General features: G+C 40.8%; 1 protein-coding gene across 2 annotated transcripts in view; it reads right to left on the bottom strand.

Moving 5' to 3' along the window:
- MTMR12 (myotubularin related protein 12) overlaps positions 1–27440 on the bottom strand; it is a 674853-nt gene that overhangs the window by 266569 nt on the left and 380844 nt on the right. For both annotated transcript variants that reach the window (XM_085630615.1, XM_085630625.1), the window contains 3 exons: positions 22095–22224; positions 8024–8099; positions 3473–3579 (listed from right to left, as the gene is read on the bottom strand). In XM_085630615.1, coding sequence (XP_085486741.1) covers positions 3473–3579; positions 8024–8099; positions 22095–22224 — 313 coding nt within the window. The remainder of the gene's footprint in view (positions 1–3472; positions 3580–8023; positions 8100–22094; positions 22225–27440) is intronic.

Consider the following 27440-nt stretch of genomic DNA (forward strand, 5'->3'; position numbering starts at 1 on the left):
CTAGAGCTCTTGTCGCCTGTTAATCCTTGTGTAGGATGCAAGGAATAACGCGCCGCTCCCGACAACAAACGGACGCGCTTCGGCAGGCACTGTTCACCGAAAAGAATGAATGTCACTTTGAACCTGTCACGCAAGTCTCTAATAATGTTTTACAGCTGCGCGTTCTGAAACCAGCGATACACATTTAATTAATTCACTATAAAATATGTTAACATTTGAAGCTTAGCTTTTTCAAAATGTTTGCACATAGTGTTTAAATTTAGACTTGTAGAGTATATTTACAAAAACAAATATGAGCAGTAAGCCTCCTGAGAGAGAGACTTTGAGTGCCAAGCCAGAGCAAAGAATAAAAGACGCAAACATTTTATTCATCAAGAAAGTATTCACTTCGTAACATGTAGTTACAAAAGAAACAAGCATTGGCATAGCCAATAGGTCTCGCTTTTGGGACCTTATAAGTATTTAGTTATGCAGCACAATATCCTTGGTTCAACATCAACTATTGCATGGCTAAACACTTATAAGGTCCCAAAGGCGAGACCTATTGGCTGTGCCAATGCTTGTTAGTAGACTGTCTGGTTGTTTACTGGATTACGGACAGTCTTCTCACTCACATTTCCCGACATTTAGATAATGATGCAATAAGTATTAGGCAAGTAGGTTTCACTATATCCTAGGCGTATACTATTTTTCACATTCTATGTATATAGCCTTAAAAATTACTATACCCCAAACCCAAGTCAAAATCCATATTGTGTCATGAGAAGGGAAAGGATGGCGAAATTACACGTATTAATGGTTTAAGAGTCATAGGAACCAATAAAAATCTAATTTCACAGTTCTGCATCCTAAGAGGAAAAGCCTGCCCTCTCCTTCACACTCATTGTGCCTGAGGAACAATCAATGTTATGACTGCTCTAAATAATCATGATGGGATGGAATACAAAAATAGAATGTAGAACATTTATTTAGAACTTTCAACCAATGGAAGTATCAAACTGTAGTAAATGTGTGACCACACCAGTGAAGAAAGTATATCCAAGTGTATGCTTATGGATACATATTTTTGCCATTTAGAAGGGATCTGAGCAGTTTCATTACTTTAAAAAGCAAGGTGATTGACAGGGTAAGTATTTTACTTCCTCTGCGTATCTGATTGGCTGGTACATTGTCAAGTTACTGATGCGATACTTACTTTCAATATATGACAGATAAATGAGAGGTAATGAGTGGTAATTTGAGCCCGTGGCTGTAGGAGGGGGCCCACTAGCACTCATTATTGTGCACTGGAGCTTATTTTTTATCATCAGATTTTCATCGAGAGAGAGAAAGGGATAAAGAAAAAAGTGACAAAGGGAGGAAAAAGGATGAAAAAACTTGCAAGAGTGATATAAATGGGCATGGAGTGTAGCAAGGATTAAAGAGGCATGGGGTGGAATCAAAACTATACACCCTTGATATGGGGCAACATTCAGCAGCATCGGCTGTGGGGTTCTGTGAAAAACCTTGGGCTTCTGCACTTATTATTTAGCAAATTAAGCAGTGAGCTGAGATATCACTTGGAGTTTGACTCTTGAGAAGTCGAGGGAGTTGCAGTTTGACTCTCCAACTCAATGATTCCCTTGTGAATATGGTCTGCTTTCTTGAATTATTCAGCTCTTCTTCTGCCCAATCACGAGTGGCTTGTCTGTAACTGACACCTCTCTTAGTCAAGAGGTTACTTCCCCCTCCCTGTTTTCACAAAGTTCTGGTAAAAAACACACAAACACCCAGGTTAAGAGTGACCCATTTACGTTAGGTTATTGATGTTGGTACTATTTCTGCATTATTCATTTTAGAGTAGAAAAGAAATTTAGAGTACAAACAAGCAATGATTGCAATCCCCCCAAAACGGTCAGAAAGAAAAGGTGAGACTTTGCTCAATCACGTTGTAATAAAAGGCTTATATTTGCAGAGGACTTGATAATCCAAATGGGTTTCCTAGTGTAATTGACAGGTATCAAACTCTACAGCACTTATTCAATCCACTTCAGAGGGATTACAGGCTGAGGGGGGACATGAGGAATTTTATGTTTTAACCTCATGGTTAATAATAGATCCTTGTGGTGGATGTATTAGCTCACTTGACCCCCTATAACCAGCTACTACATTGTACTATGAATTTGTATAAATCTAAATGGATTTCTTAGAAGGGGAAGTAATTAGATACGTACTAGGGACCACTCGCATTGGCTGAAAAGTGCTTGCATGAACATTGGTTTCCTTCCGATTAGCCATTAAAGCCATCTTAGATTAAGGGACTGGGCAGGTGATGGGCCTAGTCAAGATGTATTTATCACTGCTGCTTTTACTTATGTTGTTTGTTAAAAATCAGAGTACAAAGACATCTTGTATTAATTAGAATAATTAAATTTAAATTTGAATGAGCTGAACACAATGTGGGCAGTAGCGACTCCTGGAAGGAGTGCAGCGGGGCAGGGGAAGGGCAGGGTGGGGGGTAGTAAACTACGACCGGGGTAAGTACATCAATAATTAAATAAATAAAACAAATTACATTGTGCGCGCTGCAATGCCAAATGGCGATGCAGCGTGCGCCTTGTGATTTGTTTTATTTATTTATGTACTTACCTTGGTTCGGCCGTATACCGTACTGTACTACCCCCCACCCTGCCCCTCCCCAGCCCCGCCTCACCGCAGCACTCCCTCCAGGAGCCGCTACTGTATGTGGGGTTGTTTTCTCTGTCCTCTTTTGTGGCTTAAATATGCCACTAATACGGTCAAATATATCACTTACTGAAAACGTCACGTCACATATTTATAACCTCACAATGTGATATAATTTGGCTTGAAAAACATTAAATAAAGTTAGAATAAATAAACGACAAACAAGAATAAAGCTGTCACATTTTTCGATTTCACCCATCATTGCCTACAGATGTATTTTAAAATAGCCTCGACTCTCAGGCGTATAAAGTGAGTGCTAGAGATATTACATTAATTTATACTTGCTTTAAATAGAGTAGAATGAATGCTGCTACGTATAATCTTATACATATTAAAATATTTAATAAAGTACATATTAAAAACTAGTTTTTTTTTTCTTTTTAAAGAGTTACACTTGCCATGGTTTGATTTTTTTAAGAACTTAAAAAAAATATAGTTCTTGTAGTTTTATATAGCCTGAACTTGGCCCAAGGGCATCTGAACGCTTTATAGGAGCACCAGATTACATTACACATAGTCAGATTTAAAAAAAATTTAACATACCAAGTATGTGATATTTCTTCATTTTAATATTATGCATTCTAAAATTACTACCATAATGATACTTGTCGTACCATTATCTGATTATTTCATGACTTTTGAAAAAAATTAAAGATTACACTAACACAAAAAATGGAAATAAATGTGTCTGATGTTTTTGATTAATATGCTAATTGTTACATAGTTAGATTATAAATCAGTTACTGACCCATTTAGGAAGTCTTTCTGCTGCAGTGAAAAGCCTTCGTCTTGTTCTTTGGGAAGCGGAGACATTTTCATGAGGGCACATCCATTCGGACAAGACCAACACCAAATCTACAAAATGAAAAACATGCTCGTTATACTTATAATTCGAACCGAAAAATTCAAAAAAGCACTGTTCTACTCTGGGCATTGAAAACCTGTCAATCTTTCACCACCTTTCACAAGTGACAAAACGAATTGGGCGCAACAAGAAAATGTGTAAATGTTGCTCAAACGTTTAGGTTCCCAGACTAGAGATATTACTCCTTCAACTGCCTTTCCTTTAATTTTCCATTTTCAAAGGAAAAAAACTCGTCCTCAGAAGCAGTGCCAGCACAGAAATTAAACTCTCTCTTGCTGGATCTAACAAAATTGTATACAGGACATCAAATAGTGAAGGCCCTAAATAAGAAATGGCTGTATTCACAGGAACCTATTTTAAACGTTTACTATTAAGGCACTTCCTAAAGCTTACGTGTCTAACAACACAGTCTTCACATGCAAAGCACATGTTATCCTTTCTTCCTCTTCTAAATTAATTATCAGGAATTCCTAATTGCCATATAACATGCTGGTATGTATTGTGATTTTCTGAATTGTTACTAATCCAGTTGACAAGGGTGAAAAGGGTAGCAAAAACTTTGATATGTGCTATTACTAAGCTTCGACAATAGCCCTGCGAGAGGAGCTGTACAGATGCAAAATGGACGCTCCTTCAAAGTATCCCAGTCTCACCCTTTGGTAGCATCAACCAACTACAAGATTAACTCCAAAGGAGGTACTGATGATGCAAAGATTAACAGCTTAAATAAGCAATACTGTTAGTAGAATGAAGACAAAAAAAGTCCAATTAAAGAGCACTATAAAGTAAAAAACAGTAACTCACTATAACAGAAAAAAATACAATAAGATTATAGAGGAAATCTTGAGAAAAATAGGTTTAAACGCATCAATGAAATTATTAACACAAATGACTTTGGGATATGAGATTCAAAGTTAATTCTTGTAACAAGCTTATTTGTATTGTCTTTATTTATTGAAGGTTTTGCATATTTCAGATTAGACACCTTGGGGTGTCAGAGCGCTTTACATAGAACAGATCATACAGACCAAAGTGGGTTAGGTACATAACAGTGTGACATAGGCAAGTCTTGAGGATGGGACGAATCCAGTTCATCCCAAAAGCACAATAGTGGCTATCTCAGTCTATTAGTAAAAGAGAAAACGTCCGCTTCCATCTTTGATACCCAACCCTATCTGCTTCGTAAGAGGCCTTAGAAATAACATAGTGTTTGTGTTAAGTAGAGGACCCTAGCGCGTTGGCTATTCAGTAGGATAATGGTTCTTGCTCATATAGCTATATGTGACATTCCAATCAGAGCTCAACAGACACACTGACCTATGCACAGCTGTGAGTTTCTGTACTGACTGGGCCTCACCCAATTGCAGGATAGAGTCACATGAGGGGTGGTTCAAATAGCTATTGGCACACTTAAGAGTAACTTTGTCTTCTGCTGCTAATGGTAGAGCCTTGTGGTTAAGTGAGTGCATAAGTTCCACTGCAGGCTCCATCACTAGAAAATACTGGCTTCAAACAGCCATTTGCACAATCAGGAGTCCCTAAATATGGTCGCCTGCAGGGAGAATCAAATTCCAAGCTGATCTACTACTGCATTTGCCCCACTGAAATGCTATAAAAACATTTTGCTGTGTTATCCTAGCTCCAGAACGGGTTAGCACCCTGAATCACTACAATATTAGCCCACTGAAATGTTATAGCATTTTGCTGATTTATCCTTGTTCCAGAATGGGTTAGCGCCCTCTGATTTTCTTCCCCCATTTTAACTTTTTATTTTACAAAACAGTTTTACTAGCTTTCACTAACTTTCTGTTTTTTGTATAAAATATCCGAAAAACTACATTTTTCCTAGTAAGATCACTGACTGCTTATCTTTCACAAGCAGTCAAGTGCCATGGGTAGCAGTATGCTGTACAAAACTGAAAAACAATCAGCAATCAGTCTATGTACAGTAAGTTTATGGAGTGTGTCAGGCTGTATCAGGTTTCAAATCCCTTACACCTCGTAGAGTAAGCTTGGAGACTTTACATCTAAACCCATGGGGAGTAAAGCATCTATACGATTTTACTTGAACATCTAACTGCAGTGCAATAGTCTGTATGGCTTTGTGACATCAGTGGTACATTATAGTGCACACATAAAATTCTTCTCAGTAACCAGTGACTGCTTCAGGACCACAGGAAAAGGCCTCACGGCCCTATGGACAGGTGAAAGCACTATGTAAGGCCCTCTTTTTATTCTTAGCTGTGTTAATTTTGAAAGGGAAGTTGATGTAGATATACAAGGGTAGTGATTTATGACTGTCCGTAGGTTGGGGTGTGAATTCATCTAGGCTCAAATGCAAAAGCTAACCGAGAAGGAAGTGATTGCTGTTGTCGATCAAGCAGAGGGAGTTAACTTCCTGGAGAACTGTTGCCTCTATACTGCCTGCACTCAAACAGGAGGATATGTAGAAAGGAATTATTATTGATTTTCTTGTGCAGTTGGATAGTAGCTACTGTCACAACAATCTTCCCAAAGAAAGGAAAGTGGGTCATAGGGTTCTTGGCGAGACTGCCAAGGCTGGGATTAACCTTGTTTAGCAGCAGGAAGATTGGTTTGGTCTTTAGTGTGGCAGGCAAGTTGCCTTGTGTGAGGGATGTGTTTCTGCTCTTAGAATATAGACATCAGAAATTTGAGGACATTCAACAGACTTTCTAGGGCCAGGCGGCTGAGGTGAATTTATTTGGGTGCTTTGTGTTATGGAATCCGTGGGATAGTGGTGTTTGTTTTGGTGTAATTGATCTGCTTCCTGATTTTATCAAATGAATCCTTGAACAATCTACGGACATAGAGTGTGAAATGTCAATGAATGCTCTGCTGATGTGTCCGGTGTAGGGCTAATGCAGAGCTTGAGGCATTTGCAGACAGTTCTACTTTTGCTGGTGGAGATATGTTTTGGTGTTGAGCAAGGGGTTTGCAAAATAAATTAGCAAGGTATACAAAAGCTAGCTTTTATGTAATCTCTTTCTTTTAATACAAACGACCTGCTTACCAACTGCATGCTCCTGAAAGGGCCTGGCTCACCAGATGTGTGCAGTTGTTAGGTAAGCTTATAGTTTGCGGTTCAGAGTATCATGCTGGACAGTGACATTTGTCTTCAATGAGAACCAGTGAGATTGTGTCTTGCTGAATAGAATAAATAGGGCTATGTAATAGAAGCACAGAAATAGTTCCATGACATGCCTAGACGGGGGTGGGAGGGTGGTCAGGGAGTGATGATGCTATAAATTCTGAAGGTCATTGAAAAACAGTAGCCAGTTAATTTTATAATCATGACTAATGTCAACGAGGAGCATACAGAGCAATGGAGAACAGGAATGTTGCTTATTTTTGAAAAATTCCCTTGTATTTTTTAGCTAAAGGGGGTTCGGTGGTGAGAGTGGTGGATTACTATTACAAGAAATTGGAATGGAGCACATTATAGTGGCACATGAGGATGACTGTAAACTAAAGAGAACATCTGATGAAAGTTCAAACTTGGCAGCAACCCTGGATGAAACACCAAATATAGGATGATCATTGTGAAGGTGAGCTGTGCCCTTATGGTCAACACATAGCTAAGAAACATTGATGAATTGAACAGGAGAGAAAGGTTGTCATAGTAGTCTGTGATAAAGATGGATTTTGTTTGCATATAAGCCTTGCAATCTGTAGGTTATATAAGACCGTCTAAATAATGGTTTGTTAGTGGCTCGCAAAGTTTTATTGACTGTCACAAAGAGGTAATGAGGTTGTGGGTTATTTAGGCATTCATTGTGGATTTTGAGGGAAGATATATATGCATGATTATAGAACAAGAGATATAGAATTGTGAAGTAAGGAAATAATGTGTGGCTTAAGGGGAATTGTTTACATCCTAAGAGCGAGATGTTGTTTGAACTACAATAACTTTTCAAACACAAGACTTTAAAAAAAAGTTTTTAAAAAGTTTTATATAGCGCAAACTAGACCCGAAGTATCAGAGCGCTTAACATGAGCACCAGTTGCGTTGCAGATGGACACATTAATTTTTTGTGAGGCACTGGGAGATTGAGTGATTTGCACAGAATCACAGGATGTTGAGAGTCTCTACCGAGACTCGAACCTGGTTCCCCAGTTTCGAGGTCGACCGCTCTAGCCATTAGGCCTCATCTTCTCCCTGAGTGGTTAAGTAGGAAAACATGCATCAAGAGTAATTCACCATAATAAGATGCAATTCTGGCACACTGAGATTTAGTGTGGCTATACTTTTTAACATATATTGCATTTAACATATATAAATCAAACATACAATTTCTAACATTGAACCAAAGTAAACCTGAAAAACAATTACACAAATATGTAGTTATACAACTGCATAATCATGGTTACTATTTTTGTATGGCATCTATAGGGATTAATAAGTAGAATACTTACAGGAATTCCTTTTCCTTTGAATTCTAAGATACGTTCATCTGGTAGGGATACTGGTACAACAAAATATTGTGGCAAACTAGAAAGCAACCAAAAGAATTCAATAATTTACAATGACACTATACGGAACAGTAAACACGACATTTGAATGAGGTCTGCTAAGAGTTTTCTTCTTCCTGAATAGGTGCCCGGATGAAAGATTTCCTCCAGCCCCTCTAATGCGATACCTCTGTATCTCCCATCCAGTATGGCTACAAACAGATTTGTTTTCAGCTAGCACCAACCTGTAACCACAAAAACGACTTTTCAAATGTTAAAGGTGATTTCTTTATGGTCTTGCTTTTATGGATAAAAGTGATGTGTGATATTCTTGAATTAATATCAGCCACTGGTGACTACTATGGTCCACTTTCCAGTTCGTTATCTTTTTTGCTACAAGATGTGAACACGATGAAAGTGCTAACTCTGTTAGTCTGTTTGCATTCTGGGCTTGCTGTCAGATTATTTTTATCTTTAATAAGAAAGTGCAAAGTTCTTAGAGCACACACAAAAATGTTGAGGTCATCATGGCCGACAACTCTGTAGGCGGACATGTTTTTGTTTATGCTACTGAGTAACCATTACAATATGGCCCCCCCCATGCAGAGTAAGCTCATTATTTACACAGATGGATGCTTAATGTCAGCATGTGGTTCGCACTGACGATTTATGTAGGCTTAGTGTCCCTAAAACCGGTTTTACTTCTAAATATGAGATAAAATCAGTGGTCAAACAGCATAGGGATTCATGATTTGAGCACTAATTAGAAGAGGTCTTCGTCCCAGAAATATAGCTGATCATCAGTCAGAGACTTGATTTCAGAAGCTGTGCTGAAGGCGACTTTCACCTAGAGGGTAAATCCCGCAGGAGAGCTCTGATAAGGAGTAGCTGTACCCAGCTATTCAATGATATGCTAAATGACCCGTCCTATGCTATGTGTATTCATAAAGTGCACTATCACTCACAAGGGTATCCTGCGAAGGTCTCATGGCATCTCATGAAATTCGAAAAGCAGGTTTTGCTATTTAATGCTTTAACGGAGGTTACTGTAGAGTTTGGAAATGGCATTAGGATGCTGGGTTACCGTACATATTTAATGCACTAGACTGAGGATTTTCAATTAAACATTTTAAACTAACGGTTTTTCTTAGTGCTACCTTTGAGTAGGCTATTCATAAACAAAAGATTACTTGGCTTGCCACTGCGTCGGTGAACTCAACTAGAGGAACTGGTGTTAACCTGAAAACACTGCCTGCGCAAGATTGCTCAGTGAGCTAGTGACATGGCTCCGGCAGAGGAAGTCAGGATAGTCCAGGTCCAGTTCTTCTTTTTCGCAACCTTATTCTTAGCTATGTACACCCTAATCAGTCAGTTTACATGAAATATCATATGTTTAATGGCGTGCCACTAATAGACTGTTCACACAAGATAAAACAGAGAACAAAAATATTATAAACATTCAAAAATACATCATACAAAATTAATACTGCCACATACTGTACTAACTGGCTTTAGGGATGAATTGCACATAAAATGAAATATGAAAACTGCAGTAAGTAAGAACATGAATTTTACACCACTGTATAAAAAATCTTCTTTACCCCACTACGGGTGTCGTGGCTTGCCCAATCCCCACTATACGTTTTCTTATCAACTGTTTTAAGATAGTTATTCTCCAGTTACCCAGTTTCTTATGAGGGCAGATCACCACAACAATAAAATGCTGAAAATACAACCATTAACAACAGTCCCCATGTTAGGAAACAGGGCTAGATACCAACAAATCCATCAAAGTTGATAGAGTCACACATAATATCTAAACTCTAGAATCTATTTACCTGAATACACTAAACCACTGTAGCTACGGCCCTCCAAGTGCAGTCAAAGTATTCATCATCCCTATCCACCTTCGATCCTAGTCCTCCCAGTCAAAAGCTGACCCCTGAAAGTGAAGGTCACTGACAGGAACTGAACAAAAAATGGATATTAAAGTTAAGAGTAAAGAATCATGGACCCTGCCACGCATAATCTAAGGCATCAAAAACTAAGTACCTACAACAGACTTAGCTTGGAGATAGCACTTGCATCTCTTGTTGTGACCACAGCCAAATATAGACAAAATAACAACTGCAGTTTAAGCAGTCTATGTTCACTGAACAAAGGAAATCTCCAAACAAATAATATTTAATGCATTTATAAAGTGTACCCTAAACCCAACGAGCATCATGGTCCTGAAATCAGCATATAAAACGTGCCACTTTATGAATGACTTTTCTGGAAGAACCAGATTTTAATCTACTTTCTAAACTCCCTGTGATTTGAGAGCTCTTCGAAAGGTAGAGGGAGGCAGTTCCAGTGATTGGGTGCTAAATGAGAGAATGCTATGCCACCCCGTTTCGCATACAGAGCTCGAAGGTAGGTATCCTGAGAAAGAAAGGATGAGCGTTAGGTGTGAGGAGTAATATACCATAATAGCTTATCGTTCATGAATGAATGACCCGTATCTCTATAGCGCGCAGCTACTCCATCCGGAGTGTCCCGGCGCTGACAAGTTAACAAGTGCATACCCTATGCAGCTTAGTATTTAAATAAGCAAGTTTTCAGCTGTTTTTTGAAGAGGAAGAGCACTGTTAAAGATCTCAGACCTGCCGGCAGTTTATTCCAAAGTGGGCTCCCAAAAAGCCAAAAGATGTGCCGCCTCTGCGTGCCAGACGAGCTTTGGGGATGCAAGCCAGGTCGGCGTTGGACACATAATGGCTGACTCGTTTTCTAAGATAGGTGGCACCTGTTCCATTGAAGGCTTTAAAAAAAATAACTAGAGCCTTAAATGTTATTCTTTCCCTAACTGGGAGCCAATGTGTGGACTTCAGATGGGGGGGAGGGGGGAGTGGGGGGGGGGGGGTCATGTGTGGTCTGGGTTTAAGTTTAAAAATTGCTCTTGCTGCTGCCCAGATAGACCCAGATAGAAGGCATTAGCATAGTCCAAGCAAAACCAAAGGAAATGATAGACAGAGTGTTGAACATTGCAAGCACTCACCCCCAGTCAACTGATCTGGGTTTAATCCATCACCGTTCTTTAGCCCACTCAGCCACCCCAGTTCAGACATGGCCATATGCAAATCAGTCTGACCCTGTGCCTCATGGGAACAGTCCAGCCCGAACTGTAAAAGCCAGGTCTTCCCTGGACCGGAAACAAGCTTCCTAGGACAGGTTTCTGGCATTTCAGCCGTCTTCAGCCAGGCTTGCTTGAATCCAGTGGCAAAGTGAGCAAGGGACTCACGTCTGAGCATACCCTGCCAACTTATGGCAAACAAAGCAAAACCAAAGGAAATGATGGACGGAGTGTTGAACATTGCAAGCACTCACCCCCAGTCAACTGATCTGGGTTTAATCCCATTCCATTACATTGAACTAAAAGTGTCGCATTTTAACATCTAAAGAGAACTAAGCTAATTCTGCCATTTTAAGTACAGTATTGTGGATTTTTGTCGTTTGTTGTCTTGTGATAAGTCTATATAAAGAATACTTATTTATTATATACAACTTGTGTAGTGTCCATCGGTAGTGTTGTCACTTGGTTACTGTATGTGTTCACAAATGCTTTACACACTGCCTCTGAGATAAGCCGGTCTGCTCGTGTCAAGCTATCAAGGGGGTGGGCAGGGGTATCTTAGGAGTGTACCCCCTTACCCTGACTAGACGCAAGGGCCCCTACTTGGACAAAGGTACCCACCTCTGCCAACTAGAGACCCCCAAATCTAACAGGCGGATTATCTATTTTGTGTAGAGCTCTATAAGTGAGCTCCACCTTTGATTCCCCTAAAGGGATAGGCTTCCCTGTGACTAGAATCCGAAAGTTAATTCGAAAGTGGTCCGACACGATTAGTGGTAATGGAGAATCCACCACCCGCTGTAAAAGTCACAAAAAATTTGGTCTAATGTGTGTCCAAATTTGTGGGTGGGACTTAGACATACAGTGTAAGATGGCAGGCTGCCGTGATTTCTAACAAGGCCCTCACCAGGGGCTCAGTAGGCTTGTCAAAGTGCAAGTTCAGGTCCCCTAGAATGAGTAGGTGCTTATATCTTAGGGCAAGTGAGGTAATGCTAATGTAACCAGGGCTACATTTATACAAGGAAGAATCCTACTCAGCTGGCAAAGAAGAGAGAAACAAGTGGCTACAACTCTAGGGATGTGTTTAGAGAATGTGATTTTGAAATCAAACACTACACCCAAAATTTGAACCTGGTGTAGTGGAACTGAAGCATGGACAAGTTGTGTCCCAGCATGCAGATGACCAAAACAAGGAAGTTTTACTGAAAAGGAGGACCTCATTTGTTCAAGTTATTGCTCATCGAAAGAGCCACAGTTGTCACTCATTGACAGAAAATCTGCTGAATCATGGGGTAGTCATTGGTGATCTACAATAATGTATGTGTCATTTGCATAAGAAACATGCAAACTCCTAAGGCTCTTACCAGGCCAGCTAGGGGTACAACACAGATGTTAAATAAAGTGGTGCAAAGGGAAGAACCCTGAGGAACCTCACATCAAAGTGTAATATCATTAGAAACAAAAGGTGAACAAGCCCTGCTTGGCAAATGCTTTCAAGGAAGGAATTAAACTATCTTAAGGCCTTACCAAAGATCCCCTATCTGGCAGAGGTGAGTAACTAGCACTCTGTGTAACACAGTCAAAGGCAGCTGAATGATCTAAAAGGATCAGGGCAGCGGAACACAACACCCTTGGTCTCAAATATGCCTCTTGCCATAATTAATATTGGTCAGCACTGTTTCCATGCTGTGCTGAGATCTGAACTCACATTTGAAGCTGTCTAAGCAACCAATGTCCCCAATATAATTGAACAATTGCACATTTACTGCTTTTTCCAGAATTTTTGGGAGGCAAAGGAATTAACTGAATAGGACAAAAGTTAGAAAAGTATAGCTGGGTGTGCTGTAGGTTTCTTCAATAGAGGCACAATCATAACCTGTTCCCACCTTGAAGACACAATGGCTGAGGACAGCGACAGGTTACATAGATCAGTCAAAGGTGGACCAACAAAAGAACAGGCATACTGTAATATGTTAGGGGGCAAGGATCCACCAGGGAGCACAATTTCATCTAGTTTAAGAGGGATTGAATCAACTACGTGTTTAACGGAGAAACATTAGAGAGGGAGTGTTTGCTCATCTCAATAGAAGAATCCTCATGAAGAGGAAAGAGAGGGGGAGGCATGTGATACTATGTGCATGGAGGCTCTGTGAGTCAGATATGATAAGAAGAGTAAGAATTAGTAGTCAGTAGGTGATTGCGAGATTGCCCTTTCGTCAGAAGAGTCGCGAATAACAACGTCAAGTGTATTCCAAATACCCTGAGTGGGGGCCGGGAAACCTCTCGTATGACATTGGTTGATATGTGTACAGCGTAGATAGGTTACCCAGGCCCACCGGGAATGATAGAATACATTATTGGACGATTTCCAGTAACTTGAATAGCGATGGTGAGAAGATGATCAGGGAGCGAGTAGATCCTCGGCAGAAAGATAAAATGGAGGGTCTGCCATCTGGGGTCATAGGAGGATAATCGTAATGGATTGAACTCATCTTCTATATTGTTACTGTGTTGCTGGCTCTTGCACCCAAGTGTTATGTTGGCTTTACTAACTTTAGCCCAGGACTGGGCAGAGAAGACATTCGAGAGGGAATTAACCACTCCTGCATGATAAGAGGTACTACAAAATGGTAGGACCAACGAAGGGGAAGTGGGGAATTACATGATACAAGCCGGGAACTGGTCAGAATGGGATCAATAATGTGCCCCCATCCGAATTATTTCACTGTGCTCATTATTTTCTAATGGTCAATGAACCTTCATTGACCATTAGAAAATAATGAGCACAGTGAAATAATTCGGAGACCAGATGTACAATAAAATCCCAAAGAATACAAAAGTTGGAGGCCTTAAAGTAAGGTTCAAGATAAAGAGACACACACTTGATAAAGTAAAATTCAGGACTGCAGGTGGAAAAGATAAATCAAGAGGGGATTTGTAGCAGAGCTTGCCAGGCAAAAATGAATGCCTTCACCTTGTTGAATATCAGTATCTCCAACGGAGCAGGAGTAGCCTTATTAGAGATGATGGATGTGTCACCCAGAGGTTTATTTGTTTTTATTTATTTATGCAAAATACAGTGATTGGAAAGGATAGCGTTGGCAATATCCAGGCTAGAGGAATCCTGAAGCCATCTTTCCGCGATAAATAAGATGGCTGTTTTGTGTTTACTATTAAATCATGTATTTCTATTTTGTGTTTGGGCAAAGATTGTACATTAATAAAATTGCTGCTATGCGTAATTAAAGAGGATATCAAAGAAGGGTAAAATAGTGAGACTCAGCATTGTTCGTAGATAAAATAAGAGGGCATGTAGTAGCACAAGCGGTGAATAAATTAAAACCGCAATTGGGACAGGAGGTGGTTTGATTCTGGCGCAATAAAGGATAAAACAAAGGATTAAGAACAAGCAGAGGTCTCACCTGGATCTATAAATTAAAAGGCTGCAACCTAGAGTAGAGCAATCGCTGTTGCAGGTGCAACTGACCAGGATTCCAGGTGCTAGGTGCTGTTCAGGAGCAGGCGGGCATGCATTTGCGCACCACCAGTGACAGTCGCTAACTTCTGACGAGAGTCATGTCTAGATATTAAGGAGGGGGAGGGAGCGGGATTAAACACTATAAAAAAAGTACAACTGGAGCCCAACTACTCATGTCAGTCTGGGAAGCTCCACTCCCCAGAGCTGCTTAATTTCGTAGTGTTGCCACTCAGTCGGTTTTCTACCAGCACAACCGGTATTTTAATGTCTCGGTCAGCTGAAAAATAAGCAAAATAATCTTAAACCGGTATTTTTAGCTCTTCTCTTTACATATTTTATGCAGCAAATATAATTTCAAATGCACCTTTGTATCTGTTCTACTGCTACATTAAAGATCCCTCACTAATAATTAAAATAAACAGAAAAGTAATGTTACAAATGAATACACAGGATTTTGTTTCTCATATTTAGTATCATGTTCGGGCCTTTGCAGACGCTTAAAACAACAACGAATGGGCAGTATTTTTCCTTTAGAAAGGTGCCAACTCTAATTACTAGGAAATTAAATGTCCAAATCATAATAAAGATCCAACAGTAAAACACATAATATTAGCAGAACTTGGCCATTCCAATAAAGCGCCAACAACTCATACAGAGCCAAGCATTTCCCATGCACAAAATATGAACAATGAAATCAAACCAGCTGGTTTTCTGTACTGACAGATTAAAAGGAGAGCGGGCTGGGAAGGCGTAGCCGGACAATAAAAAACAGCAGCTAACGCCCTGCAAAGGGCATTGGAAACACACGGGCAGGTGCGCAGCCGCAGTCCAGAAAAATCCCTCCTGAGGAGAAGAACACCGTTCAATCCCAGTGACGTAAAGAAAAGTAAGGGGGCCCCATGCAAAGTACATGGAGGCCCCCCCCCCCACCCTCTACCTCTTCAGGAGATCTCAGTGCACGGGCCCGGCACCCATGCACAAAGCCAGAGGGGGTCCCCTGCACAGGGCCGAACTGGCGGTAGCGGGTACCGGGTGTTTCTCAGGTGGGCCGGAGGGGTGGGTGTTGGTTTCCTGGCCGTGGGGTGCGGTTTTGTCAAGGGGGGGGAGGCGGTTTTGCAGCAGTGCTGCAATATCAGGCCCCCTGTAACAAAAGCGGGAGCGGTGCTTTTTAGGTCGAGCCTAGCGCAGTGTGCATGCGCTGCTCTAGGAAAACAACATCTTGGAATCACTCTGAACATTTCACACGCTCGTGCGTGTTTTTTTTTCTGTATTATTTTAATTGGCCTTTGAGTGTGTCTTTCTAAAAAGACAGCACACAATTGGGCAATACTGACAGTGACACTACAAGGGCAAAGTAACAAGAAGGCAGGTAAATCAATGGTGATCAATGAATGATAAAGGCAAATAAGAACAGTAACTTCTCCAAACGACTTAATATACTAGGCTGCAATATGTCCATGATATACAAAATGCCATGCACCCGACCAGTGGTTTTTAAAGTTTATTTTATCGAACGTACAAAAATATATATTCAATGATTCTTTATCTTTTTTTTAAATATATGTGCATCATTATTTTTTGTATATAAAAGCAAGAGAGAATACATACAATAGAATGATTCTATGTATTCAGATTAGCACCCACAACAATACAATAGTACAAATACATACAGAACATATAATATCTCACAGTGCAAATAACAAAACCAACATAGATCTTAAGACTAAGCAAAACAATATACAAAACAAGTGAACATGTAACATACAAGGAAAAAAATTCACATAAAATCAGAATAATTGCTCATTATATAAATGTACATAATGGGTACATTCATACACAAATGCGCCGATGTGCGTTTTGGAAGTAGACAAAAAATGAACAAATCCTTCATCAGGGCCATGTCTGTCTGAATATATTCAGTGGCTGAATGACATCCGCTCAAAATGAAGGTACACTGATTTACTGACTGCACAGGGTGCTCACAAGGGCTCACAACCACTGGTTGAGAAGTATCGAAGAATTATAGAAAGACATAGTTTAGGATGAAAATATACCCTCTTATAGCAAACTTAATATTATCAGAGTCCCTTCAGGTGGCCAACAGGCCTTGAAGAGTTATTTGGTAGAGAGAGCCTTTGGAAGGGGTAGATGGATCAAAAGATATGATAAATGTTGTTTTAGATATTAGAGCTCTGTTTATCAGTCCCTCCTTTTAATGGTGTATGCAGCGACTTCTAAGTACAGAATTTTCTAAAGTCCAGACAATCAGAATATGGGGATCCATACCTAAAGCCAGGGGATGGTGGGCCATCATATGACAGCCTAGATATAAGGGTGTGATGGTAGCTCCTCTCCCGTGCTGTGGAACCAGAGGGCTTGGCAGTGAATACCAGCCAGGAGAGTGACTTTATTGGTGTGGCTGTTTTCTAGTGAATAGCATTTAAGAAGCAGTGAAGCGAGCTGGGCCGCTCGCATGAAAGAAGCCCAATGCAGGTGATGGCAGCAGTGTACCATAAAAGGTGTGTCAGCTGTCCTCTGGCTGTTGACATCTGCCTTGGGTACCATCTCTCTGTGTCCCAGTGACACTAAGGTGACCTCTGCACTACCCCCAGCACTTACTGGGGAAAACTCCTCCCTTACCACTACACTAGGCATTCCTGGAGTGTGCCCACAAGTGGGGACTGCTGCTAATTCGGGCAGTTGGGAACTCCTTTTGAGTGCCCGTACCTGTAACACTCAAAGCACTTAGGGGTGAAGTGACCCGAGGGCTTATTCCTGTGGAATCCTCCTTTCTGCTGGTCAGGATTGGTCTGGTAACTTTTTGGGGGGTATTTTGAGAACTCAGTTATTTTTCTTTTGTTGCTCCCTTCTCTTTCTGTTGGGGGACCCTATCAACCCTTAGGTAGATCCCCACAATAACCTCTTGTTGACCCTGGTGCTGAGCCAGTAGTCCACCTTCATTGCAAGCTCCCTGGGTTCAGTGAGCTTACTATCCACTAGGTGTTGGCACAGCTCTGGAAAACAATTGCTGAACATTTGCACCCTGACAAATTGTACAGCCCCTGGTACTCCTTCAGATCACTGCCTTTCACTCAACCATCCAGTGCCTTGCAAACATGAACCACAAATTCCGCCCTGAATTGCTGGGGCAGCTTTTGGCTGTCCCTAAACATATGCACATGCTTCTCTGGGGTAAGCCCATCCTTTCTGATAAAGGGGGGTGGGTTCTTACCCTATCCCCCTTACCTACAGCCAACAGGACACCAACCCCCCTCACAAGGTATGTGCCTCCAAAGAATGGCTCCCCAATCATCTTCAGAGATCCCGTGCATCTCCAGGACAATCTCATAGGCTTCAAACCACTTATCAATGTCATCCCCCACAGCAAAGTTAGGCAACAGATCCTTGGGGCAGTGAACCCTCTTGTCTACAATGGACACTGTAGGTACGCTGCCACCATTGTTGAAAGACTGTACCCGTTTGGCCCTGAGAGCACTCCGAGACTTGGTTTGTGGGCAATTCTCCTTTCCTCCAATGAAACTTCTTTTCCTCCAAGGTCCTATTGGCTTTCTCTGCTGCCCTCTTGGCAGCAGCATCCTCTTTTTCCTGCCTCTCCTCCACAGTTGATGTCCTCTCCTCAAGGTCCCTCTTGGCAGCAGTCTCCTCCTTGGCTGCCTTAAATTTTAATTTAACGAGCTGTAGCTGGAATACTCTCTCCACCATTCTTTCCTTCAGCTCCTATGTGGTGAGACCATTGGAAGACAAAATACTCCCTGCTCTGACAGGGAGCTCCTTCTCTTCAGGCTGCAGCAGCTCAGACCTGTGCACAGGTCCTCCTCTTGCTTCCCCATAGCCTCCTCCCCATCTTCTGCTGTATCTAGCAAGTGGTGGGCCTCCTCATAGGCCCTGAGGGACTTCCCAAGCTCCTCTTTTTTGGAGCTCCTTTTGGATTAAAGCACTTTCTCCTAGCAGAATCCTCGGAGCTCGGCTACAGTTTAGCTCTCTAGGTTGCTGAGCTCAAACTCCATACTTTCAGGTAGGGTCACAGACAGGCAGGTAGAATGGGAGTAAATTTTGAAAAAGTAAAAATGGCCTATTTAAAAAAACAAAGGTTGAATCTGGCATCAAATTATTAACACCGGGATTTGTGTGATACTACACAAATCACAGTATGCCTTTGTACAAACACAAGTACTGTATCCCACTACTAGGCACCATTGTGAGAAACTGGGTTGTTGGTTGAGGGGGATGTGAGCCCTTCTCAAGCAACAGCCTGAATCTGAACCACAAACAGTCACTAAATTAACCTGTGCTTAACACTCTGGCAACTTGGCACAAAAGCAGTAGGCAATGTGTCAAGCATTTATGCTGCATACAACCAGTAATAAAGTGAAAGCACAGCATAAAAACAACCCCACACCAAAATAGAAAAATAGAGTAAAATGTATTCAATTATTTGAAACCAAAACAGCAAAAATCAAAATCAGTAGAAACGAAGATATGCAATTTCAAAGATTTAAGGTAAGTATAGCAATAAGGCCTACTGGGATGGAGTACGGGACAGATACAAGGTTAGTCCCACTAAAAAAATTACTTTTTAAAAGTCTAGACCTGGCTTGGCAGTTCGGGCTGGACTGTTCCCGATTTGTATATGGTTGGATCCAAACTGGGGTGGAGTGGTGAGCAAAAAAAACAATGTATTGAACCTAGGTCTTTGTGACTGGGGTGAATGTTTGCATTGTTCAGCATTACATCCATTATGTGTCCATGAGTCACCAGACAAATAAAGTAGCAGCCACTTGCTTCGTTAAATGGCTAAAGGAAATTTTGGCATGCCTTCCGATCCATGCTCAACGAACAGTAGTCCAGGCTCTGGTGATTTCCAGACTGCACTACAGCATGCTTTGAATCTGTGTGTTGCAAAATTCTTGCTCAAATGGCTCCAAATTGTCCAAACTGCGACAGGCTGCTAACCTCTTCACCCACCCAGGCTCACCTCTTCAACAAGTTTTCTACATACTCTGCACTGGTTGCCTATTGAGTGGCAAGTCCAATTCAAGACCTTATACTATATTTACAAGTGCGTTGCTAATACAGGGCCAAAATAGCGGAGGCCGTTGGTGCCTGGATACTTTCCACACCGTGCACTTCGATCTAGCCATGAGGATCTGGCAAAAGTTCCTAGCATTGCGTATCTCGGCTCTAAGCTTTGGAATTACCTGCCAGATTTGCTTAGAGACTGCAAACCGCTCAGTTTTTCATTCAGAAGCAGCATAAAACTTGGCTGTTTCCACCTTTATAGTTGTTAACGTAACTGTTCGATTGTCCTCGGTTTGGCAAGGAGGCTAGTGCTGGGAAACCTTTTCTAGGTAGCCATGCGCTCTACTAGTCACCAATAATATTAATACTACCTTAGGATAAGAAATTCTACAGTACAACACGAACAATATGTTATATTTTATTGAGCAATATGCAGGCTGTCTACTAATGAAAAAAGTTTACTATTAGCGAGAGAAAGGCTTTGCTTTAATGGTCCATTCTTAAGTGTCATGGATCGTGGATGATTTACTCCAAAAGACCTTTGGCTTGTCAAAATAGGAGGTTTCTACCCTCGAAGATAGGACACTCTGGAGGGCTAGCAAAGGAGAGGGTGATGTTTAATGCAGCCTATGTATTAGGGTTAAGGATCCCTTTCTACAGTTGAAAGTTTCTTTGACATAATCTTACGAAATTCGGATTCAGAGGCCATTCCAGGCAATAGTTTTAATTTTCCCCATCCGTTCCAGGATCACCTCTGAATGAGGCTGTCTTAGAAGTCTAAAGATTATTGGTTTAGGTGTTTTTGAATTGGTTAACATTCTAGTTGGAATTGAGTGTGCTCTTTCAATCTCAAAGCCGAAAAAGAGAATCCAAGAGTTTGTGAAATCCGTACTTCCAAAAAAGCAGCACAATATTTAGCATATTTTTCTACCTTTTCTGGTAGGCTAAAAAGCCTGAGATTGCCTCTTCTATTTCCATCTTCAAATTCCACAGTTGTCCTTTCTAGCCAGATTATCTTTTTTGTAGGAGTATCAGCTTTCCACACTTGCGAGTTACCACCATTTACTAAACCTCTAACTCTCAATTCATCCTCTTCATTCCTTGTGGTTAAGACTTGTCCTTTCTCAGGACAATTAGTTCAGATTGGAGGGAGTCAGTGTCATCTAAGAACAATTTTACATATATTTGAAAATTTCCTTACATGAGTAACAAGCACAATAGAGCTCAGAACCAGGATGAGTCCTCGTGGATTTATCTAGTCATGGATTTAATTAATCATGGTCTCAATGAATTTTGATTAGGCTCCATCTAGATCACTCAAACAGTCCAGCATAGACAAAGACTCTGAATGAATCAGACCACAGCAAAAAATAGTGTTCAAAGATCAATTTATTAAATCAATTTGGCTCTCTGAACTAGTGTTGTTCAGTGTGAGCTCTCCGGTGCACACAAAAGTGGTTGAGTAGTACGTTCATCTTTATGTGCAAGTCCTGTGAACTCTCGCAGAAGGAGATCATGTATCTCTGGTGTGTTAGGAGAAATGGATCTATTATTTTGACATTGTTGGGCAATTGTGGTTAATATTCAAGGCACAGGGGTGTGTCGGACTGCAGGAGAACTATCTGTGTATAGAGAGGATGGGTGTTACCATTTTGGCATACCGTCGTATTGTTTCAAGTGAACTCCTCAATTCTTTTGTACTTTCCTGCAATCATTCTTGAAGTCTTTAGCTGATCTGTTGCTATATTACAGAGAATAAATCCTTGGGGATAGGTCTGTAATAATACTAAGCCCTTTGGTAGGTTTCTCCTACCTAAGATTAGCAGATGGCCGTTTTGCATGAGACCCGTACGGGACAGAGTACCGGTCGGGAGTGCTTCTTTTACTCCATTATATTAAAAAACAGTACACATAGCATGTCCATGAGCTACACAATTGTGGCAGGACATGTTCAAGTATTTCATGTGCGTAAGATGCACTACTGATCTCCTCCCGCTGTAGCGGAGAGCCAGGTTTAGACGTCCATCTTCCTCAGGCGCTAGCCACGCCCTCTTTATTAGGTCTATATTTTAAAGAAAGTAATGAGCTAAACTGTTTGACAAACTAAGAGAATAATCAGGATTGCCAATCTTCAAGATGATGATTCACCCCCACTTAGAATGAATTATGAGGATGAAGGACTGGAATAAATGTAATGAATATCGAAAAGTGCTTCATGACTGCACCACAAGTTTTACCAATAACAAACATAGTACACAGATTATTTACATATGCATATTTTCTAGTGATCTGTGAAAAAAACAGACAATACACACACACACACACACACACACAAACACACGCACTCACTACGCACGCACACAAAAATGCCAACCGGCAAAATAACAATAAAAAGGTTTCCTTACTTTTCACAAATTTCGTAACCTTCATTGGTACTCGCTATTTTATATTTCATATATGCTTTGACACGTTCCAGCTCCATCCTCCAATCATTAATTGTGTCAAACATTGTAGTCTGACATTTTGTACTTATTCCTGAAAATATACAATAGTTCATTTGACAAAATTTCACAAACCATTAAATACCTTCAACTTATATAAGATGACACTAGACAGGCACTAAAGTCAAGTTTTAAAAATTATTTATTGCATTATAACATATGAAAATTATCTGCACCAATAATCTGACTTGTACTCTTTTGAAGGACACAGTAGGAGTTCTTCGGATAAGAAACTTTTCCTAAACCCAGAACTAGCAATTTGGAGTGATTATGTTCAGAAATAAGTCTCTACTAGTCATTGACAAAAACCCCAAAATTAAGAAACAACCTACCACCCTGGATGTTTTGCCAATAAATATATGCATATAGTAATACGATAGTTGTTAGTGGCTACATAGTTCACTCAAGATTGCAATGTTCAGGATGAATTCAAATTGTTATTTCCCTATAACTAGAGCAGCCCTTAACTAACCCTTTTTACATTTGGCCAATACCGACAGCCATTGCTAAGTATATCAAATTTGCAAAACAGGAAAGTGCACTGCATGTGGGGGTACAGTTAACAGGGTATTTAAATGAACAATTTATGTTTTAAAAGCTACTGCCACACCTAGTTAAAGAACAAAGCGGTGAAATTGTGCTTTTATAAATGGCATTAACTCAATGAATCCTCCACAGATATGGAGTAATTTTAGTGTTTGTAAATTTGCAGTTCGGCCCAGGATGGTGGACTCAAGTTTCAGGGAGTTTCCCACTGCCAATACTCTTGTAGATATATTCTTGTGGAAAGCAGCAGTCAATGTGTATTTGTGGAAGGAAATAGAAGTACAAGAAATGCACAGGAAAGTTATTTTTTTTCTCTGTGGGAATACAAAAGAAAGTTTCAAAGAACCTATGATTCTGCAAGCAGAAACGCGCGTTACATTGCCTCGTCATTGAAAGATTTCATGAGCATGGACATACGAAAGAATCTATCAGAAGCATATTCACAGGCCTCAAAGATGTTTTTTTCTGAATTGCTTCAGAAGTACATATTGGATTCAATCTTTAACAATAAGTTTTTTAATTACTTTTTTGAGGACAGGGCTCAAAACAGTTAAAAAAAAAATTTGAAAAAACAGACGAGCGGGAATCAATATAACACACAGAAACATTTTAACAACAGCATAGGCACAGTCAATAGGTCGCAAAGGCGAGAGCTATTGGCTTTGCAAATAGGTCTCACCTTTGTGACCTATTGACTTTGCCAATAGTTTTTAGCAGCATGGCTAAAGTTTTTTACGTGGCCGCCATAGCATTTTGCTGGTGGGCGCACCACGCATGCATGTGCCTTTCAGAATTATGCCAGTGCTTTTTTCTTTTCGGTAACCGATCAGAGTTGGAAGCATTGATTCAACATGGGGGCTTGGGGAGAGCAAAGCAGAGGCTTGGGGGGGAATAACACAGAACTCGCAGGTGGGGGAAGCAAAGGGTTCTATGCACAAGTGCAAGCCTAGGGGAATGGAGGGCAGGGAAAAGCAGAGAACACAGAGTGCAGCAGGGCCGGACTGGCCGTAGCGGGCACCAGGCATTTACCCGGTGGGCTGCCAGGGTTGGGTCCGGTTTTGGGCACCTGGGAGGCCGTTTCTGTTACCGGGGTCGGCAATATCGGCCACCTGTAACAAAACCGGCCCTAGAAAACAGCTCCGCCGGTCCCCCGCCATCACCCCACCCCCAGGGGAGCTGGCCGTGCAGTTTGCCAGGGCTAATTTCGATTCCCAGTCCCGCCCTGGAGTGCAGTGGGAGAGATGTACACAAGTAAGACAGCTTAAAAACACACACACTCTAAGAGGAGTGCTTCACACAAAAGGTAAAAGTAGTGCTTGAAAAGCAAGCAGCAAGATGAGGGATAAACACAAAATTTACAAGATAAGACTTGAATAAAAAATAAGAACAATTAGAGTGACAAGTAATGCCAACAAAGGATAAGCACTAGGTGGGGTCCAAGCCTCTCTATGTACTTTGTAAGCCACAATGGCCTAGATGTACGAAAAACTTTACATTCGCAAAAATCTTGATTCATAGAATCAGCCCGTTTGCAAAAATGCCTTTTCTGATGTACATAGCACAAATTGTAATTTGGTAACCTAATACCGAATCACAATTTGGGATTGCGAATCAGTAATTGGAAGGAGCGTTTTTGGGAAGTCTCTTCCAAATACCGATTTGCATTGGTATGTACGAATGTTTTGCACCCAAAATGCTATCGCAAAACATTCACACTTTACCACCAACTCAAAGTTGGTGGTAACCCATTTGCAAGTGGGAAGGGGTCCCTTTGGAACCGCTTCCCCTTTAGGAATGGTTGAATAAATATGTTTTAAGAGCAGGCAGTAGTCCCACGGATCCCTGCCTACTCTTAAAAAACATACATGAAACTTTTAATTTTTTGTTTTTAAATGCATCCAGTTTTTGTTTAGGGAAAAGGGGCTTCAGTTAAAAAAAAAAAATGATTGCTTTATTTAAAGGCAACCACAGATCTGATGGTCTGCTGACCCCAGCAGGCCACCATCCCTCTGATTGCAACGAATCGTAGTGGACACAAATTGCGATTAACTCATTGATAGTCATGATGTAGGTCTATTTGCGACCCACTACAAATTGGCAATGAAACTCGAATGCGTTTCATACATTAGGAATGGCTATTTTCTAAATGAAATTCGCAAAAAAACACAATTAGGAAATTGCTATTCCTAACTTTCGTACATGTAGCCCAATATGCCTTGCAATAGACAGCACATGCTGGGTCTACTAGGCTCGACCTAAAAAGGTAAACACTTTTTTTTAATCCAAAGGGCATAAACTCAAACAGTGATGGGAGACTAAGGGCATTTTGAGAATATATAGAGCTGTTGATGGTGGAAAAAACATTACCTCATAGTAACCCAACCACTTACCCCCATACTGCAGGTCACTGATTTGGACGCATCAGATAATCTCAATGCTTATTTTTGGCATGAGATATATATTGCCAAATTATTTTAATCCCCGTATCTTTGATTATGATAGGCTGTGTGTATGAAGCTAGGCATTTAAAACCCATGTGCCTCGAATCTTCAAATGGTGGAAACTTCGTATTACAAGTCAAATGGTCCCACCTCCTCTTGCCACAGACAGGAGACACTGCTCTACACTTTGTACTGTCTAGCCCTATAAATAGCCTTTAAGTACAGTAGGATAAGTATGAAGCCATCAAGGCCTCCACAAAAATGGCTGAACTTCCACACAGTAACAAAGGCAGAACACTGCAGAGTTTATTCTACGAACATGCACTGAGGTTGGATTAGCACATACCAAGACCATGCACGCATGTTGAGTACATGATAAATAGGTGGATGTCGGAGTTCGAACCCTTGTGATTGGTTAACAAGAGACCTCACAAAAATGGGATCTTAAATGTTCAAAGATTATTTTAAAAAATTAAAATGAAAACAATCACAGTCAACCTTTATATTCTTGCTGTTGACATGTCACAAAGATGCTTGTAAATATATGCAACAAGCAACAGCAGCCTCCTATAGCGAAGTCTTCCTGCCCTCCTCACTAGGCTCTCTTCCATCAATAATAAGTGAAAGATGTTTACTAATTAAAAAATATGGATAAAACATGCAACAAAAAGTTAGAGTTCTGAAAGTGTTTGTAAGAAATTGGATTATTATTTGGGATGGGCACCTGCCCAATTAAATAATAATCCCAACCCTAATTAAGGTGAAGACTCAAAGTCACTAAACTAACCGAATCTCACCCCTACCCAGTAGCTATGGCACACAGCAGACAGGCTTGACTTAGGGAAATATCTAAAGTATTTATGCAGTATCAAAACAGTAATAAAGTCAAAATACAAAACAATACAAATCCCAAACTAGAAAAATGGAGTAAAATGTAACTAACAAAATGAAAGAAATCCAAAAAGGGTAACCAGAGATATGATTTTTTTTAAGTTTTAAGAAGAGAGAGTGTGAAGAAAAAGTGAATTACCAATAACAGTTAATGGTCAGAGTAGATTGGGGGCAAAGATTCAATTTCAGGCTGACCACCATAAAGCCTGGGTCAGATAATCTAAGATACACCAAATGGATTGGTTCTGGTGAAAATCTGGTAGCCACAAAGTAAAAAAAAAATGTAAGAGTGACTGGTCTGGAGGAAAGGTTTTCAAACGTTTTCACGCTTACTTTTGGTGCCCTAACAAACATAGGAGTACACTTTCACAACCGCGCCAGGGCCTTAGGGGAGGCACTTAGAGACTCACACGGCATCAAGAAGAGGCCACTGGTCAGCTCGATATTTTCAGGAAAAAGCCTCTTTCAGCATGTTGTCTGCCTGCAGCCACACAGCTTGGGTTCTGGGGCGTGTGGGAGTGTCTGAGGGAAATCACTAGTGAGCTCCCACATCTAACACTAAAATCTTGTTTGAAGCAGGTCTGCACCCACAACAAACCCAGATATCAAAGTCAGGCAGGACAAAAGCAGGACCCTTCAGCAATCGGAAAGTGGATACAAAATAATTATTTTGGCATCTTATTGTCTCACTTTCAAATGTGCCCCAAGTGTTACAAGTGGCTCAAAAGATCTGTCAAGCAAGAATTGACAGTGGTGTCACGGAATGCCCAAAGCCCTCATTCTGAATATTCTTTGGAGTTCAGAAGAGTCATCTCTGCCCATTCAGGTCAGTCTATTATTGCTCCTAGGAGGCATTCCACATCTATTCGCAGCCTGAGCACAGGCTGTGAGTTACTGAAGAGTTAATGCAAACTGAAATCCAGGAACTTCAGGAAAGGAAAAGGTAAGGAAAATGTTCCTCACCATTTAAGCATCTGTTCGTGATATGTAGTGCTGAGATTCACATGCTGCGCATACTCCTGCCATGTAGTGTTGGGCTCAAGCACGTACTACTTGTTTTTCTACAAAGAAAACTTCGAGTCATGAGGTGCAGTGACTCCAACTACTACTGATAATGCACATGGGCATCAGCTCTATTGTGAGATTGTTTTTCCGCACAGTGGGTGAGAAGGAAAATGGAGCATAGAGATATAGAAAAAGATGACCATGCAAAGGAATGATGAAAGAAGAATAGAAAGTCGTCGGCAACAAACTAAGGTGTCCAGGGAGGAGGATGGGCGCATGGTCTACAGAGCTAGATGCAAGGAACTGATGCTTACATGGTAAGTAACATTTTCAGTTTGCTGCATGTTTAGCTGTAGACACACATGCT

Source organism: Triturus cristatus, chromosome 2_1 (assembly GCF_964204655.1).
Source record: "Triturus cristatus chromosome 2_1, aTriCri1.1, whole genome shotgun sequence".
NCBI lineage: Eukaryota > Metazoa > Chordata > Amphibia > Caudata > Salamandridae > Triturus > Triturus cristatus.